This window comes from Taeniopygia guttata, chromosome 2 (genome assembly GCF_048771995.1).
Source record: "Taeniopygia guttata chromosome 2, bTaeGut7.mat, whole genome shotgun sequence".
In the NCBI taxonomy this organism is placed as follows: Eukaryota; Metazoa; Chordata; class Aves; order Passeriformes; family Estrildidae; genus Taeniopygia; species Taeniopygia guttata.
Window position 1 is genome coordinate 104,290,765 of NC_133026.1, and position 19,242 is coordinate 104,310,006.

The 19,242-nt window shown below is 37.3% G+C and overlaps 1 protein-coding gene across 1 annotated transcript in view; it reads left to right on the forward strand.

Moving 5' to 3' along the window:
* YES1 (YES proto-oncogene 1, Src family tyrosine kinase) overlaps nucleotides 1–19,242 on the forward strand; it is a 50,580-nt gene that overhangs the window by 21,747 nt on the left and 9,591 nt on the right. Inside the window, exons 2-4 of the mRNA XM_030266062.3 lie at nucleotides 11,532–11,804; nucleotides 15,919–16,018; nucleotides 16,694–16,792. Coding sequence (XP_030121922.1) covers nucleotides 11,540–11,804; nucleotides 15,919–16,018; nucleotides 16,694–16,792 — 464 coding nt within the window. The 5' untranslated portion in view covers nucleotides 11,532–11,539. The remainder of the gene's footprint in view (nucleotides 1–11,531; nucleotides 11,805–15,918; nucleotides 16,019–16,693; nucleotides 16,793–19,242) is intronic.

Sequence of the window (19,242 nt, forward strand, 5' to 3'; positions counted from 1 at the left end):
ACTGTTGCATAGCTGAGATCCATGCATGTTGCAAAACACAGTGTCAGGTGCTTGCAGGGCAGATGATGAACAAGACAATGCAGGATTGGAGATAATCATAAGAAACTCTGGATAGAGTAGTGGTGAGACTCTTACTGTGTCCTTTTGTCTCTGCTTTCAAGTGAAAGACTTTTCAAATTTTTATCCAAATTTGTTTTGAAGCTCCAGTATTAGCATTTTCTGGATTAACTGAGAGCCATGTCTGTTTAAAACAGAAAAATTATTACTTATTTCATCAAGAAGGATGAGCACCATGCTCACAGGGTATGGAAAATTCTGTTCAAGAGCAGTGCTGAAAAAGACCTAAGAATCATTATGCTGCTGTCAAAATTAATACTAAAGATCTCAAATGAGCAGGAGCATCATGATTTTCCACAAAGTCAAGTGCAAGGTCCTGCTTCTGGATCAGGGAAATCCCCAGCAGCAATACAGACTGGAGAAGGAATTAATTGAGAACAGCCCTGCAAAGAAAAAGATAGATGTTGGTGCATGAAAAATTGAGTGTGAGGTGACCTTATCCTGGGCAGCACCAGAAGTGTGGCCAGTAGGTCAAGGAAGGTGATTCTGCCCCTCTGCTCTGGTGAGACCCCACCTGGAGTGCTGTGTCCTGCTCTGGGGCCCTGAACGTAAGAGCAGTGTAGAAGTGCTAGAGGAGGTCCAAAGGAGACCACAAAGATGAGCAGAGGGCTGGGGCATGAGGACAGCCTGAGAGAGTTCAAATTGTTCAGTCTGGAGAAGAAATGCCTCCAGGAAGAGTTATTGTGGACTTTCAGTATATAAATGGAGTATGTTAGAAGCATGGAGAGAGACTTTTACCAGGGCCTGTAGTGACAGATCAAGGGGTAGCAGTTTTAAACGGAAAGACCATAGCTTGCTATCAGATACAATTTAGAAATATTTTAGGATGAGGTTGGTAAGACACTAACAAATCACTCAGAATTGTTATGGATGCCCCATCCCTGGATGTGTTCACAGCCAGGTTGCATGGGACCCTGCACAACCTGAAAGATATCCCTGCTCAGGGTCATGTGGGCTGAAACTAGATGATCTTTGAAGATCCTTCCCAATCCAAAACATTCCGTGATTATATGAAAGAAGGATTAAGGAATATCCCCTGCCTTGAATGCCATGTCTGTTCTAGTGATCACTGTTAATGGGAGTTTCTGAAAAAACTGAGGGATCTTGGAGGAAATGAGGTGATTGAGTGCTGAAGAGCCACTTGATAGACTGGAGCCTAGTGGGACTGCTTGAGTCTTGTCAAAGGGAAGGTTTAAGCGGGCTGTGATCTTTATTACACTGGAAACAGGAACAGGGTAGTGGTAGGGCTCCAAGGCAATGGTGTTTTCTGGATGTTGGCATTAAATTCAGACAGCATGTGAGGCATGTGCTTTTAGTGGTTACTGTGCTCAAAATGTAGGACTTGTCCAGACTGCGGGTGAGCTTTCCATAACAGTCATTTCAAATGAGTTTGGGCATGTGTGTGCATTCAAGACCGTAAAAGGAAAAATTAATTTAGGGCAGCCCTATGGCCTCTATTGTGCAAGATGCCTGACGAGCTAATTAAGATAATTTCTCCTATGTACACTGTTATATCTGTCAGTAGAGAAACAATAGAATAGCACTAATGATAGCTATTAGGATAATAATTCTTGTTTAAAAATTGTCCAGCTCTTTCCTTTTCATAAGGGTGTTACTTAGAAGGTGTCATCTTTTTTGTTTGTTTGCTTCATTTTGAATTTCTTTACAATTTAATTGTGCTTTTCAGCTTTTTTTATGTACAAAGGAAAAATACTACAGATTAAAGCTATTGATTAATGAAGAACAATGTACATGTGTGATTGTAATTGTTTATACATACTTTCACTTTTTGTTTTAGTTCGAAGGTTGATATTTTCTAGCTGTCTTCTTGAAATCTCTGCTGTTGTTCAGCAAAGAGCTAATTGAAGGAGGTCTGGATATATGGTCCTTGAATAAATGAGCTGCAACATTTTGCCAGTAATTTGACTTAATAACTGGACTTAAACACTTTATTTACTGATTTTTCTTAATATGGTAATCATGTCAAGTATATTAGGATAAAACAGCATTGAGAATAAAGGAGAATTTACTTTCAGTTTAGTGTAATGTTTGGCAAAGAGTAGATGGGAGATTCATGTCTATAAAGCTGGAATGTGCAAGTGCAAAGTACAGTGTATCAAACACACAGCAAATAAATAATGTCTTAAGTTCCATGAGATTTCTTATCAGTGACCTTGTGCTATAATTTGGATGGATATAACATTATAGGGTCTTACATTGATATATCTCTTTAAGTTGCTGCAACTGTTCGTTTCCTTTATATTTCTAACTTGACTAATGAAGTTGCAAGAGGATTCTTGCTGATATTGAATTCCTCTGTCATCTTAAAGTATTCCCACCTGACAAGATAAAAATGATTCATAAGAACTTCAGTATCTGAGTTTCTGGGAGCTTGCAAATGTTGTCATCTCTTTTTCATATGTATTTCACAGTTGAACATTGAAAGAAATTGATTCTTAAATTATCTTTTCAAAACAAAAATGCAATTTGTTCTTCTCCCATGTAAGTTTTATGTTGATTTTTCTGTAAGGCAGATGTCCCTTGGGGATGTGTGCTTTGCATGCTTCATGCTGTGAGACCTAGAAAGCCAATGTTAGTTTAATTCAGTAAACAAAATTTAAAAGTGGCTTTTTAAATACCTTTTGGATGTTGTTTTTGTTTTTTTTTTTTTTTCATTTTTAATATACTTAAATGGACTACTGGAAACTTGATTGTATGAAAATGGTCTATGATACTGGGCATAGGTTTGTTGTTTTCCAAATAAAATTAAATGAAAACAAGATACTTCTATTTATAAATTGATCCCGACATCCCGTCTAAAATATCCTGGATATCTTTGACAAGGTATGACATGCCTTAGAATCTGAAACAATCTTTTGGCCAGACTTTTTAAAGGTACCAAACTTTTAGCTTTTAAGATACTTGTAATTATTTGCAAGTTAATAAAAATAGCCATTACACTATTAAAAAAACACAATATAATTGTTCTTTTCTGCATTTATTTATTGATTGTCTACTTAAATGTTGAAGACAATGCAGCAGCAGTGATATTGTCTAGACAATATATTGGTTGTTTTGTCTCTAGTATTATCTGTTGTCAAAGAAAATGTCTTTGTGTGGTAAGGGCTTGAAATTGGATGGCTAGACATTGTAACTCTAAATTTTTTAAATGGTCTCATGTATATGTATTATATATTTCATCACATAAAACTGCTTTTGCAATTCTGATATTTTAGTTAATCTTTCCCTTGTGATCTTGATTGCTGGAATAAAGAAAATTAATCCACCAGTGTTACGTATTTTTCACCCATTGTCTGCCTTTTCACCCTTTCTGAAGGTGAAAAATATGTTGATTTCAGTCAAAATTCAGTATACATCCTGAAAACAACCTTTCTTTATGTAGAAGCTCTGTTTGGCAGTTGGTAGGGATCTTAAGAATTAATTTTAACTATTTAACTTTGCTGTATTTTCTCTGCTCTGCTTGGGAAGTTAGAAACAGCTCCCTCTTGATGTCAGTCAGGTACCCCAGCTAGACTCTGTGCCTACTGCACAGGGTTTGGGGTGTTAGGTATTTTGTTGTTTGCTTGGGGTTTTTTCCCACCCAGCAACTTCTTTCTTTTGTGCTTTCCATTGTCTTGCACACAAGGTAGCAGCTTCCAGCTGAAATGGAGATTGCTCCTGTGAGCAGCTGGCACACAAGGAGGTTGATGGTGGGAATGTGCTTTTTCAGATATTGAGCAGTTTGAATGAGGCAGTCTTGCACTGGTGTATCAGACTAAAAGTCAGGTTGCTGTAGTTGCACTTGCAAGATGTTAATCCTGGCCTTGGCTGTGACACTCACCCCTTGTGGGTTTTCCTGAGCTTTGTTTAGATCAGAATGTTTCTAATGTTTAAGTCGGTATCAGTAATAACTATTTCTGTTTTCTTGGATAAAATTATTCTGACTTATCCAGTAAGCATAAAACAATTCAAGTGAAGACATGCTAGAATGCAAATCCTGTGCAGATGTTGCATCGACATAAATACATTGGTTTAAATTCATAAGCTGGGACATACCTGTTGGACTTCTCTTCAGGTAGCCGAGTCCTTAGTCTTCAAGTGGAATTTCTGAGCTACAGGTTGGTGGAGGTCAGACCAGTCTGCTTCACTCATCCTGCTTGTCTCATGTTCCAAGGCATCTCCTGCTGATGGCTCTTTATAAAAAGAGACAACCTTTCTTTTTTGTCACAGTCCAGACCCATGGTGAAGGGTAGAACTCCTGGTTAGAGACAGAGGCCACTATTGAAGACAAATTAATAAACTAGATCTTCTTTGACTAGAAGTGTGTTTAAAATTACAGTAGGCTTGCTTTCTTCTACCTCTAGTCTGTCATTCTTGGCCACTTTCTAGACTGATAGGAAGAGCCACCTTTTCTTGCAAATAACATCTGGTCAAAGAAAACCTACTACCCTAGATAGTGTAGGTGAAACTCTGACTATAAATAAGCACAAGTTTATGAATATGTCTGTTTTGCAGAGCCAGCTGCATATCATCCATGACATGGTCATTGTCTCCAGTATGCTTTTGGAGCCTTTTCCTGTCTCTTAAGTAAAAGACACTTTGGAGGTACACAAATCTGTACCTCTACAGATTCAGTTGTCCAGGTACAGTGAGTGGGAGGAGATCCTACATGTGTTTGACCCAGATTTTTATCTGGGAAGAATGTAACTGAGATAAAAAATAGAGAGTGTTCATTTCTCTTCTGACTTTGCCTCACTGATAACCCTTAATTCCACTTCTGTTTTTAGAACTTTTCTTTGTCATAGTCAATTTCTCCTTCAACTTTGCAACCTAGCATCCAATGGGACCTTGTAATTTGATTGCTAGGGCCTGTTGTGCACTGGTATGAGTGTTGTACTACCTTTTGGGGCAGTTCCATCTCCTGCGTGTTAGTTCCAACAAGGACAGTGTTTCTTCAGTAGAGAAGCCTTTGTTTGGGATGATCCAAATTGGAGGACTATAAATCCTTAGACTCCTACATAGGTACGATGTTCAAAGTCTGATACATCTGGGTAAATCTCCCATGTCTAAGCCATTCAAACCTTAGAGGAAACACTGAACTTCTTCCATTCCAAAAAAACAGTAAGGAAATCAAGAAAGAGCATAAAGGATTGAAGGACCTTATTCTTTTAGCAATATCTGCTTATCCTTGTTTTTCAGGTAGCATTTTGGAATCTTGTATTCCTTCAGAGCATGGTTGTTGTGATCTTGTAAGCCAGTTAACTGGTTCCTCCAGTAGAAGGATCAGTATCAATCATTAATTTAAAGCAAATTCAAAATTCTGAATCCTGTAAAAAACACAAACTGGAATAGCAATATGTAATATATCCAATATCTTTTGACTCTGAAATCCAAAACGTACACCTAAAAAGCATTTTTATACTCAGTTTTTTTCTCTGTACAGAATCTTCTGTTTTCCATAATGGGCTTGCTAGCTGTAGTTTTCTTAGTAAACAATCTGGAATCTGTTCTGTTGCTATGAAATCAAAATCATTATCACAGCAGCCCCGGATTTTTTTGTTTAATATGTTTGTATAGTCATGATCAAAGAAAAGTGTTTCACTAGGTCTGTACAACCATTAGGATTCAAAAGTTCAGATTGCCTTAAAATAAAGAGCATGGTTTTAAATACCTATTTTAGTGTATGGGCAAGATGAGGTCTAATAGTACTGGTTTGTAGTTACTTTTTGGTGTAGAACTCCACAAAGGTGTGTGGTAAGCATTGAAATTCAAGTAAAATAAATGCTTGCTTCAGTGGGGTTTTTTAAATGCTTCTTCCTTTATCTTCACTTTTTGTTCGTTATTAGATCGTTAATTGCAAGGTCATGTCAGTTGCACTTTAAATGCATAATGATGCAGACTCTCTAAGGCCTCATTACACTAATGTTGCTGCTAATTATAAAACTGAATACAGTAGAACATCATTTTTTGAAATGTCATGGATTGTTCATGGTAAAATAAGCAAACCCTGCAATTTATGACAGCTCATAAAAAATAAATTTTATCCCATGATAAAAACCACATAATTTTTAAAAATTGCATGTACTCTGCAAAGAACTCGGGGCAGTTCTTTAGTTTACTGTCCTTTATAAACAAGGCAGGTTGTTTTATAGACAAGAAAGCCTACTCTTGTTTTCATACCAAAGCAGTGACCCGTTAAAGATAGACTGAATTAGCTGGATGTTATCATATTGGCTAAAGACATGTTAGCCTCTTTACTAGAGGTTTACAATTTTTTCTGTCTGTGTCACATCTAATAAATGATTTTTCAATACCACCAGTTGAAGCCAGCTGTTTGGCAGATGCTCTATGCTGTTTGCCCAGTGTACAAAAAGCCAGTATAGGTTCTGTGTCTCTAGTGACATGTGGAATCAGCTCTACACTTGTTTGAGCAAATAGACAGCTGCCAGCTAATGGATCCATTAGCAAACTTCCCACAGAATATCCTGTCTTTATCACTGCATGAAATTTTAATAACTTTAAATCATTACTTTAGTTGAAAATTAAGACCTTTTTGTAAGACCTTTTTGTAAGGCATTTGTTTCACAGAAGTGAAGGCATGTCTTTTTTTGACAGAAACATTTTTTTTTAATGCTAACACAGAATAGTGAAGCTACAGTAGCAGTGGAAATCATAAATTTTTTTTCATTTTTTTATTAGCCATTTGTGAACCTCAAATTATTTTTCTGTGTTTGGTAGCATGGGGTGTTACTTTCTAGTTGGAGGATTTTTTGTATGTTTTAGGTGGGAAAATATTTGCAGTCTTGCCTTATCCTTCTAGAAGGAAAGAGACTTGATTTTGCTTGTTCTAACTTGACTTACTTTTTGTAGTGAAAAATCACTTCTGTGCTCTTTTTTAGCTGTATGAACAATTTCAGTAATCAAAAGTAATGAAATCAGAGTGTTGCAAACTGCCCTTCCCTTAGTGATTTTCATTTGCTTAGTTAAGGTACTGTACCTGGTTTATACGAGAGATTGAAAAGAGAGGAAGTCCCTAGAGCATCTTTCCCTTTGTGGCGCATTGAAACTGCCACATGTGACTGTCACTTCTGGCTTTACTCTAGACGAAGTCTCCAGAAGACAACCGGGACATGCTTGTAACACAAGAGCAAAATCAGAGGAGTGTTCAAGTTGGCCCCAGAAGGAAACACCATTTTTCTTGGGTGTCTTTTGTTTGCTTGTTTTGTTGTTGTTGTTTTGGGTTTGTTGGTTTTTTTTTAATAATGGAGGGGTTTTGTTATCAAATGCAAGTGAAACAAACATGAGTCTCTCCCACCCCTTTGGTACAGGGTTCCAGAGGTTAACACCTAGCTATCAAAATCTTGGTATTGATGGGGGAAAGGGAATGTAGTATTTCGAGGCATTTGCAGGCTGCTTTGCTCTAAGGCATGTGGCTGGAACACAGTTTATCCACCCAAGTTGGAATCCACTCTTTCAATGAGAGCTTTGTCTAATTTTCCTTCACGCCAGTAGGAGACCTTCATTGAAGCACTCCTGACAATCCTGTGTCCAAAGGAACCAAGGAGTGATTTCTGTAACTACCAACTGGAAGGAGCAAAGACACATTAGATAAATGAGTAGTTCTTTGTGACACCCACTTCTCTGGGCTGGGTGGACAGAGCTGCAGACACCTGAGGGAATTTGTCAGTATGCTAAGATACAATGGCTTTAGAAGAAAAACTTGCTTCTCTTGGTCTGGTAGCTCATCCTTTAAGGAAAGCAGAAAAATGCCAACACAAAGACTTTACTGGCCACACTTTTCAATTCTTGTTGGACAAAGCTTTCCTCTCGTCTGGCACTCTGCTATAGAAAGGAGTTGGGAAGATAAGAGGGCAGCATTGACTTTCTTGGAGCTCTCATCTTGTCAGAGTTTATTAAGGGCCTTCTTCCTTGTCTGAGATATTTGTAGAGTGTTGAATGACAATTATCTGTTGGCCTTTATGTGACTTTTCCAAAAAGTGCAAATCAGTGACATACTACTAAAATCGCATTTGATTCCTACTTCCTGAGGTTCTCTCATTCTTCTGTTGATTTCTGTGGGCATCCTGTTAACCTTCAACTGTCCTTAACAGTGACCATTTTTTAGCTTCTGTTTCTACTTGAAAACATTCTAACCTAGGTTTGTTTTCATCTAGAAGGCAGGACAAGACAGCTGGGTTTATAATCCCTGCCTTTCTGAACATGGTTTCCTGATAGATCTCCAGCAAGCTGACTGCCACCCTCTCCCACCCAAAACGTGTGGGCACAGTGATCAAAATCAATAGGTGAATGTTTGTTTCAAAAAAAGAACAAGATGCTGAATTTACTCAAATAGATTGCCTCAGACACCAGTATGATCTAACTAGTGGGAAGTCAGTGGCTTGTGAATAGGATACCTTAGGCCAGCATTTCTTTAAATAGATGGACTTCGGCAGTGCAAATAGGAATTTCCCATCTGAATCTATTTCTAAAGAGTTCAGTGCATCAGAAAGAGAGCTGTTAGCTTTTTATGACAAAAATGTATTCCTTAATATGTTCTTGCTGGCCAGGCAAAGGTTGATAAAAATAGGTGTAAAGTTATTTCAGTTACATACATTTTTGATAACAAATGTAGCACCAGAATAATCAAATCCAGCATTGCACACCAGCTGCTTGGGGATTTTTTGTTCTTTATCCAGCAATTTATTATAAGAGTAAACAGTCGTTGGGGATTTACCCCCACAGGATGGGCAGTCAGGGATTTTTTTACTACTCCCTCTTGGTTTATGTCTTCTTCCCTCCCCTCATGCCTGTAACTCATCCTCACAAATCCATATACAGAATTTTACTGCAATTCTCACCTATATTTTTTTGCTTTTGAAAGCTAAGGAGTTTGCTCAGTTTTCTTTTGTGGGTATGCAATTATAAAAGAGGTTTACATTTTTGTCTGCTTATTTCTGAACGTCTTTCTCTTTGAAGTGCTGATTGAATCTCTGCTGTTAATCTCTTTAACCCCTGAAAGAAGATTACCTTAACAGTGAAGTGGCTGGGGAGGGGAGAAACAAGGGAGAGGCTGATAGTGTTTTTCTAGAATGAATTCAGGTCTTCAATAAGGGCTTTTCTTTGTGACACTCAAGCATCCCAATAGTAAGTCCTTGCCGCTATCACAGCCTTAGCGGGTGAGCACGGGGTGATAGTAGTTACCAGCCATTTGATCAAATCAGCAATTCCTTGGGCAGAATCCAGCAGTTTTACTGGACTTGGTAAATTGTTTGCTGTCTGGTTTTTTATTACTTTTTTTTTTTGTTTAATCTTGAGGTCTTACTAGCCTGCTACAAGTTAGGCAAATGGTGGAAAGAAGGAAAAATATTTGTGATGGACATTTGGACAGATGTCTGTGCTTCCCTTTTAATCTACTTGATTAACATTAGTAGTGTGCTGGACTTTTGAATTGTATGCTCAACTTTCAGCCACAGGCAACGAATCAGTGCTACTAGAAAAGACATTTTTGTAAAGGTGATTGGGCTTTTATTCAATGCTAGCAGAAAAACAGAATTCAAGTTTTTTAGAAATAGTCATGTAGGACTTGGAGGAAGACAAGAATTCACAATAGGCAGCCACATGGCCAAGAGAAAGTATTGGGGATTATAGTGTCTGTTTGCAGTGGTAAAGAAATTAAAAGGATGTGATTCTGACTGTTTGGCTTCTATTGTGAGTTAATAACTGTTTTTGTAAAGTATTTAGGCACACTGCATTCTTATTCACATATTTGAGCCTTGCTATGTTAACATTTGTTCATAGTCCATAAGTTGGCAACAATAGTGTAAGAACTAAAAATAATTGAAAAGGTTTGCTTTGTGATTATTCATTATTCTGTGGAAAACCTTGAATGTGATTTGTAAAAGGGCAGTTATTTGACTTTGTTGCTGCTTCTTTCTGCATCAGTAATTGTATTGCATTGCAATATTAGGGGCTGAAATGACAGGGTGAATATATTTAATCTTTTTGAGCATTAGATTTTATAGGGTGTTTCACTGTCTGTGGACCTTGTTCTTTCCAGGAACTCTGATTCATGGTTCTTGAGGATATTACTGTATCTTTATTATTGTAACGGTTAGTTGTACGGTGGGTGTTACTTTCTCTCAGTGTGACTATATTACAGCAGTATTTGTTTAGTAAAATTTACTTTGTTCCATATTTCTGTGTCTAATGGTTAACAAAGTGAGAAGGCATTGAGAAGGAAAAAAAGAATTAGACACACATTGGGAAATACTGTGTTTCCCTAATTGTTAGTTAGAATCCATGAAATTGTTGTACTTATCAAAATACGTGGTTTTCATGCTTTCTGGCTCCTGCTGTTTATTTCTTAATTGATTCATTAGAGAATGTGGAGCAGTTGATTTCCTATGTCTGTAGAGGTTTTACTTTTGTAGTTAAAGTAGATTTTTAAACCCCCTCCTGCAAATAACACAGGGATTTTAATGCCAGACTAGTACTGCATCTAATAGCTGCTGCTGTTTTCTTCCTGATTTGTTTCCCAACTGGGGTAAGCCAGAAAATGCCTGCTACCGGTTGTCATTTATCAGGTGGTGACTTCTTAAGGCTCAGTCGGTGTTAATTGCTGGTGACAGGTCCCCTGATTCCCTTCAGCAGCAGGTAGTAGGTGCCCCCACGGTAAACAGCTCTGGCACTGTCTGCCTGTAGTTGGAGCTAGTGGCAGTCCTGGGCCATCAGGGATATAAATTGTCACCTGTCAGGCATAGTTCAGTTCCTAAATCCCTTAGGATATTGTAATTACTCTTGGGTTTTTTGCAATTTTAGTTACTCTAGAGCTTAACCCTATCCTGTGGCTGTGAATGTCTGAGGTTTGTTTGTGAGACGTATTTTTGGGGCTGGCAATGGTTGAAAACTTCTCTATGTCTTTAAAGATGTTGGCGGTTGGTCAAGACTTCATTGACAGATGATTAAAAAAGAAAGCAGGAATGCCCCATTCGTTTTCTTTGTATAATTCCTTTGGATTTGCTTCCTATAATTGAGTCTGGATTTGTCACATCTATTTCCCCCTCCACCCTGCTATAAAAGACTCCAGTGTCTTTTCCTCATCTGTCGCTGGATTCCCCCTTTTTTTGCTTTGTTACCATTTGCAGCCTATCAGGCTGTAACGAAGGATGAAGAGTAATCCAAATGTGCTGTTATTATGTGAAGTTGTAGGGGAAAATAATTAGAGCTTCCCTGGTCTGGTAATAGTTTAAGTTTTATTCCAGAACACTTTTTCATCAGAATTTACACTCTGCATGGGGTTTAACAGTTATAATTTATTATTTGGATTATCTTTTTGGGAATATCCTGTGTTAGCTATCTTAAGACAGCATGAAGGTTAATTATTTTTCTATTTTTTTTCCCTCTCATCCTCACAGAAGCAACAATGGGGTGCATTAAAAGCAAAGAAGGTAAAGGCCCAGCCATGAAATACAGAACTGAAAATGCTCCAGAACCTGTTATTTCCCATGTCAGTCATTATGGATCAGATTCCAGCCAAGCAACACAGTCACCATCAATAAAGGGATCAGCAGTTAATTTTAATAGTCATTCCATGACTCCTTTTGGAGGGCCTTCAGGAATGACACCCTTTGGAGGAGCATCATCTTCATTTTCAGCTGTGCCAAGTACATATCCTAGTACTTTAACAGGTAAGTGTTACATAAAATGATGCTATTATGATTTAGTATTATAGCTGCTTGGCAGTCATAGTAAAAAAAATACTGTGACACCTTGCCACACAGAAATAAATTGCAAATTTAAAATAAATTTCCTTTTAGAGATTCCTGATTTTCAGTATCTTTACTGCTCATGTAATAATTCAGCCTGTATTCACTAGTGACTGGGGCATGAAGGTTGGGTGTTTAGGCTTCTATTTTTGTGGAGACAATGAGGATCACAGCGTAGAGAAATTTAAGAGTTACTAAAGACAATAATGGGAATAGTTGACAAAGCTACATTAAAAGTTGTAAGCTGTTGAAAGTATGTGTATGGGACAATGGTTTTAAACTTGGAGAGATGTACAAAATGAAAAACACTTCAGATTCGGGAAATTTATTTTTTAAACTGGTTTTAAGTCTGATTACTTTTAAATTACATTAATGCAACATTGAATGAATCTATAAAGCTAAACAGGATTTGCATTATATTCTATGTACTTTACTATGGGAACAATATGTGTGAAATGAAAGAGTAGAATTCCCATTTTTGGTGGTCATATGAAAACCAGAATGAAAAATATAAAGATAGAATTTGCAGCACACAAAGACCTTTTGGCTGAGTTATAGAAGATACAGCATTTTAAAGCAACATGCACATTTGATGTTATAAACCCACCTTAATTACAGAAATACTGATTTTGTCCATGTAATTAATTTCATCATGTTGATGGATATTTTTGAGAGAAAGCTGTGATTTATTCTTTTTTTTTGAGACACTAAAAAGACAGACTAATTTATTCTAGAAGCTCTGTACAGACACTTCAGACAACAGGTAAATAATTCCTTAATAGTCTGTTTCTAGTTTTCCCACAAACCTCTGATGTTGGCACAATTACAGTGCTGAAATGTTTGCATTGTTCCAGTGGCATTTAAAGTCTTTTAAACACAAGAAATCTGAGATCCATGAAAAGACATTCTGACCTTGGCAATTCAGGAAACCAAGTATGAATTGTGAGGTAATGATCACCTCGTAGTCCTTTTCTTGGGAATACATTATAAACCAAATAATTAAAATGAACATCTAGCCTGTATCATTTATGAGTCAGCTCTGAATCCCTCTTTTGGATGAACATATGCAGAAATTAAATAAGGGCAGCATTTATTTATTTTCATTAGCTCTGCTGAGGAAAGTTTATTGTATTTCATCTCCCCCAAGACCTAAGAATCTGGTTCTTTGGTCATGTAGGATTCTCCAGCAGTGCATGCAGGCACTCCTGGGCATAACCAGACATCAGGAATGTAGTCCCCCCGCTGGGTACCACAAATCCTTTGCTGCAGAGACCAGAAGGGATGTTCTCTTGCCTGTTCCTGCTGGTTGTTCTGCATGTTATATCTTGAACCAGAGACAACAAGAGAGATTTCTCATTAAAAGAGAGTCTGATATCTCATCAGTGTGAAATCATTTATCAGCAGGCAGGCTGATTTGTGTGAATGCTCCCATTGTTTTGCAATTAGGCAAAATGATACTGCATATGAAATTATTCCTCCTTGTTCTGTAAAACCAGCCCATCCACAAAAAAACATACATACATAAATACATACATACATAAATAAAATTGCACTAACCATTATTTGATACATTCAGTACTGCCTTTCAGATCAATCAAAATTGGGTGGTTTTGTGAGCAAATGAGATGACAGGCTTCATCTGCCGTAAGCTTTTTGTATTTGTGACCAATAAAACACTGGGTCACATTCTGCCAACCTTTGCTTCACAAGAGAGGCGAATAGATGGGCTTGTCAAACAGGATGTAAATGTCAGTAATACTTATCCAGTTGATCAGTGATGAGTGACAAGAGGATGATACAGTTGTCATCATGGCCTGTAGTAAGGCTGAAAAGTTGAGCCATCTTTTATTCGTCTAGAGCAGAAAAGAAGAAGAAATCTGAGTTAGTCACACTGCTCCTCTATTACACACTGTCTTCAGATACTTTGAATTCACAGAATATTGCTGAAAATCAAAACAGTAGAATCGACTGCTGTTCTCGCCTTCCATGAAGCTATGTTAGTGCTCTGTAATCCCCTTGCTGAACAAGACGGTAAAGATTTCTCTCCAAAACCAGTCATAGATTAGAGGATGGCATACTGACCTAATAAAAGGAAAATCTTTAAAGGAAGTCTTGTGGCTACAGATTGTTTGAGCAGCTAAACTAGATCACCTCACAGTGGTTCACAAAGAATACAGCTGCAAGGGACTTGAAATATCATTTGACAGTATGTTTGTTTAAATCAGTCTGTGCTGATGCCATTCTCTTCAGGTATTTTATTATTATTTCCTTTGCTATGAAAAAATAACACTTGTGACTAAGAATAAAAAGAGGTTTTATGGTAGCTGAAATTTTTTTAGTTACTTTATATGCAGTTAATAACTTTTGTGGTATTATGACTTGAGAATAATGTTTGTTTTCATCTGCTGAAGAACTTTCTGGGGATGGTTTATTTCCATAAGACTTGCTTTCTGTTTGTGTGAATACAGTTGGTACCATCAGTATTTTCCTGCTCCACCTGTCAGTTTGTGTCATCAAAATAATATAGTAATAAAGAGAAAAATTGGTAGAACTGCTTTGGTTTTTAACTTAAATTAGGAGCTGCTAACTTCTAAGGAACATATTAAATTCATTTTGAGTTCATAAATCACACTTAAAAAAAAAACAACTCAATTACTCTACCCTCCTGTGGGGATTTTGTTCTGTTTTTCCTAGCAGAATTGTAAATTCATTTTCAGCTGCAGCCTGCTGAGAGACTTTTTACCACAGGAAGACTCCAAATCAAACTATTTAGGTGATTAGGAGCTCTTATGTCAGAAAGTTGCAAAAGAATATTACATATACATTGTCCCAATTGCATTATGTATTCTTGTTTTCTGATCACAGTCATGCTAATTTTAAAGACCTAAATTAGATGAAACATGTTTCTCTTGGTGGACTTTCATGTATATTCTGATATGTACATGTGCATATTAGAGAGGTAGCATTATACATTTAAAAATATATTATTGTTTGGACAATCATTAGGCTTCCTAAATGTTAATTAGACTAAGAAATAGCATTTCTAAGGCCTAAAAAGTCTTTCTGAATTGTTTATTTGAGATTTTCTATTTTAACTTCTCATGGTTATGGTATATGGTTCTTTATTTTTACTAGTAGCTTGTGCATCTCAAACAGCCTGTTCTCTTTTCCCTCTTCCTCTTCTCCCTCTTCGCAGATTTATAGATTAGTTCTTTCAAGTATAGAAAAATGTTTTCTGCTTGTAAGTGTAGAAGCCTTCCTATCATCCACCTCTCTCACATCTACCCTGTTTGGGGACATGTTCAGCAACTTGTGCTATTCCAGCAGTGGGATGGGAAAGTGGATTCCTTAGGGTTGGTGGAGTGCTGCTGTTCCTCATGTGTCCTGTCTTGGTTCTTGTTCTCTGGAGTAATGCACTGATGGATCATCCTCAGCAAGGGTCTGTTTCACGGGTGTGGAGACTTGGTGGCATCAAAAAAAATCATTAGTGCTAAAGCAGAGGAATATCTTTGTCTCCTGGAGAATACTTTAATTTCTGGTTCAGTTTCTTGGGTACATCTTGATGTGTAACCTCAAAAAGTTGGCAATGCATCAGTTATTTATAGCTAAGTGCAACAGGAACTTTCACTTCTGTGAAAATTTGTGGCTGGTGGTTCACCATTGTGGTGATGAAAGTTCTTCCAGAATTGCATTTCTTAACAAGAAGCAAGCTTAATTAAGAAGCTATGGGTTTGGGTTTTTTACTGATGATGCTTCATGCAGGTTTCTGTATATAAGTGCTGTAATTATTAATGTAGTTCCAGTGATGTGTCAAGTGGCCTTTTGTAGTGTGGAAGCATATTTTCAGAATGTCTGTTTATAGGCATAGCTCTGTCCTAAAGATTAGCAGGTTATTGATCTGTCTTCCAAAATGAGATGCAACCCAGAGTGTTTGGTTGCTTCCAAAATTGATTTATTGTTTCATGGACAAGTCCTTAAATCAAGTGTAGTAACATTACTGCTTTATCATGCAGGATTTTTTTTTCTTTTTCCTAAGGTGGTGTTACTGTATTTGTGGCCTTATATGATTATGAAGCTAGAACTACAGATGACCTTTCATTTAAGAAAGGTGAACGGTTCCAGATAATAAATAACACGTAAGTGTTCTCATTCACAGACCTCACTGGGTTGTTTGGAATATTTAGATCCTTAGTTCTTCTGGAAATCCATGTATCCTATTTCAGTGAAGGGTAGATTATTTTTTATTTATTTTTTAAAATACATTCAATATTCAACAAGCATAGGGTTAAAATATATAATACTGCTAATACTTACTTGAGATCAGGGTTTGGGTGCAGATGTAGAACTGTAGCAACTGCAGTAACCCCAAGGCGCTTCTCAGTTGGGTGACTTCCTTCTGCTCCCTGCCCCAGCAAGGCACAGCTACCCCCTTTGGGGGCAGCAGAGGTGGGGACAGGTACTGCTCCATCCCAGAATCTGCACCTGGAGTTACGTTCTGATCTAGAGATGAAGGCAGATGAAGACTAGACAACTCAGAAGTTTATTTATACATCTCTGCCATAAAGCATTTTGGTTTTACAGTAAAAAAAAAAGCCCCAAATCTTCAAATCTTTAAAATATGAAATTCCACTAAGAGGCATTTGTGTTGGTCACAAGATATGCGTAGACGCAGCACAAACTATTTGAGATGCCCTCATAATTAAAATAACATGTCACCTAAATTTACCTGCCTTTCATACATGAGTACATTACACATGGTACACAATTATGTGTTGTTTATATGTGGAAGAGGTAATGATGTTTCATTGCAGGGAAGGAGACTGGTGGGAAGCAAGATCCATTGCTACGGGAAAGACGGGCTACATCCCAAGCAATTATGTAGCTCCTGCAGACTCCATTCAAGCAGAAGAGTAAGACACTGTATCCTGTCAATTTTACACACTTCCTACCCTGTTTTTTGAATTCATTATATGTAACATTTAAGGGTAAAGTAGGAAAATACTGTTAATGAAAGGATAGCAGTGCTACTTGGATTATGTCAAAGGTGTAATTATTAGTAAGCATGAGGTGGACACACATGCAGATGTTTTCTGCCTGCTTGCTACATGCAAGGCTAAATGAGAAAGGGTGGGAGAATGCAGTAATGATAAAAATTGTAGGGCATGCCTTGTGTATCATATAAAGCAAAAATCTATGGGTTTTAGCTAAAGAGTTCACACACCACCAACTACTCTAGGTTTTTATCCCTATTTTTGCTTGCCAAACCCTGAGTCAAGATCAGCTATATACTTGGTATTACCTAACCTTACATTCTAAAAGAGCATTTGTGTGCACAATTATTGTTAATCTGTTAATCTGTAATAACTTTTTGGTGGTAAGATTGTTTGATATGCTAAGGACTGCTATGAATTTGGAAAATTATACTGCGTTGTGTACCAGTACACAAATGTACTTCCTACATTTATTTAGTAACATCCTGGAGTGCTTAGACAATCACATAAAATTACTGTGGAACCCGTAGGTTGGAGTAGAGTTTTGGGTTATCCTTGTTCCAAGGGACTGTATTTGTTGTACTAGAAATATAAAGTTGCACAGCTCTTGTTTCAGTATACAGGCATGATACTGCCAATCAGCAGTTCACTGATATGTGATCTGTGCACTTCTGTTTGCTACTGCACATCTGGGAAAAGTGCCTGATTTCCAAAATGTTCCCTGAATCTCAAGCTGAGGCTTTAGCATATTGCTGCTACTGCTGCTCTCTCTTGGCTCTGAGCTATTAAAAAATGATTGCATCAAAGATGCTTTGATATTTTACACCCTTGAGTTTGATCTGGTTTTAAAATTATCAACTTTCTTTATTTTTTGGGATAAAAGGTGAAATATTTATTTTTTTTCAACCATGCAATAAAAGCTTAAGCCATTACAGTTGCAGTGGTGGTAAAATGGAAATTATAGAGCTTTCCAAAGAAAGCATGGCTCCTAAGCACTGGCCAGGACAAAGTGGTGGGATTTGTCATAGGTTTATGTGATGGCTAGAGGTGAGAGTAAAGGGTAATGAATGAGGAACCTTCTAAAAACTGTTTATTTTCAAGAACCAGTGCTAATTTTATGAAATATCCACATTCATAATTTTATGAAATATGCAGCATTTTGAATGCAGTTCATTTGCTTTGGAGTTTGTTAGCCCTGTGCTTTGATAGAGTTTGTAGATTTTGTGTAGCGGCTGCGATTAGAGATACAAGTGCAAATTCCATACAGAGCCCTAAATTGCCAAGATTTTGTCTGTGGCCTTTTCTAAGCCTGGAGGCATTTATAGCAGAAACTGCTTTTGACAGGATCCAAATTGTTTGTGTGCTTTTTTTAATGACACAATAATATAAATATTTAATTGTCTCTAAGAAATAAAGCAATTCAACCCTACTATTATTTTATAGGTAGTGAAATAAAACAACACTTAACAATATAGTTCGTAAATTGTTGTAGTCTGGAGAAGAGGCATTTTCATGTGAAGTTATGAACTAGGATTAAAGTTTGCTTCTGTAAGATTTTAGCTTACATCCAAATTGTCTCCAGTGTGTATACTCTCATATTCATTTCTAACTTGGCACATCTCCTTCAACACTCAAACTTGCAAATACAACAAAATGTAATAATAAGTTTCAAATTCCCATGTGATTGCACAGGCCATTCTGTTCATGGCCAACAAAGTGCTCCCTCTTTATCTACATTTTTTGCCCAGAAAATATTTCACCCACAAAGCCATTGTTTTGCAGCAATTTCCAGTACTACTTTTCCCATCACTCATGAAGCCGAATTAGCTTGACGATAAGATAGTGACAGACAAAATGTTTGAAATTTACACTTTACATCACTTTGTAACTTCTGAGGCATTTAATAAAAATAAGATGTAGTTAGAAATAAATCTTATTCCAAAGTCTGGGAATTCATATGAAGATGGACGTTAAAATTATCACTGGCTCGGAACAGCCCTGTGTGCAGGCTGTTCATCAGGATGGGCATGCTGTAGGAGTATGGAAGAAAAAACTCCTTACGTGAAAGAGCTGAAGGCAAGAAAAAATGCAAGTCTCTAAAACATCTGGCTTCTTTTTGGTATCGGAATAATTCAGCAATATGGAATGTTACTCACAGAGAATTAAATGACCTTACCGTAGGGTAGGGTCCTAAATGATGAATATAAAAATGTCTCTACTAAGTTAGAGAAAGATGGGAGGCAACAGAAATTGAAACAGGAGAGTTTCCAGCTGAACATAAAAAACATTTTTGTCCAGAGGACAGCCAGGTGGGGGTACAGCCTGACCAGGTTGGTGGTCTGTCCTTCAGAGTTTCCCAAGCCTGAAGA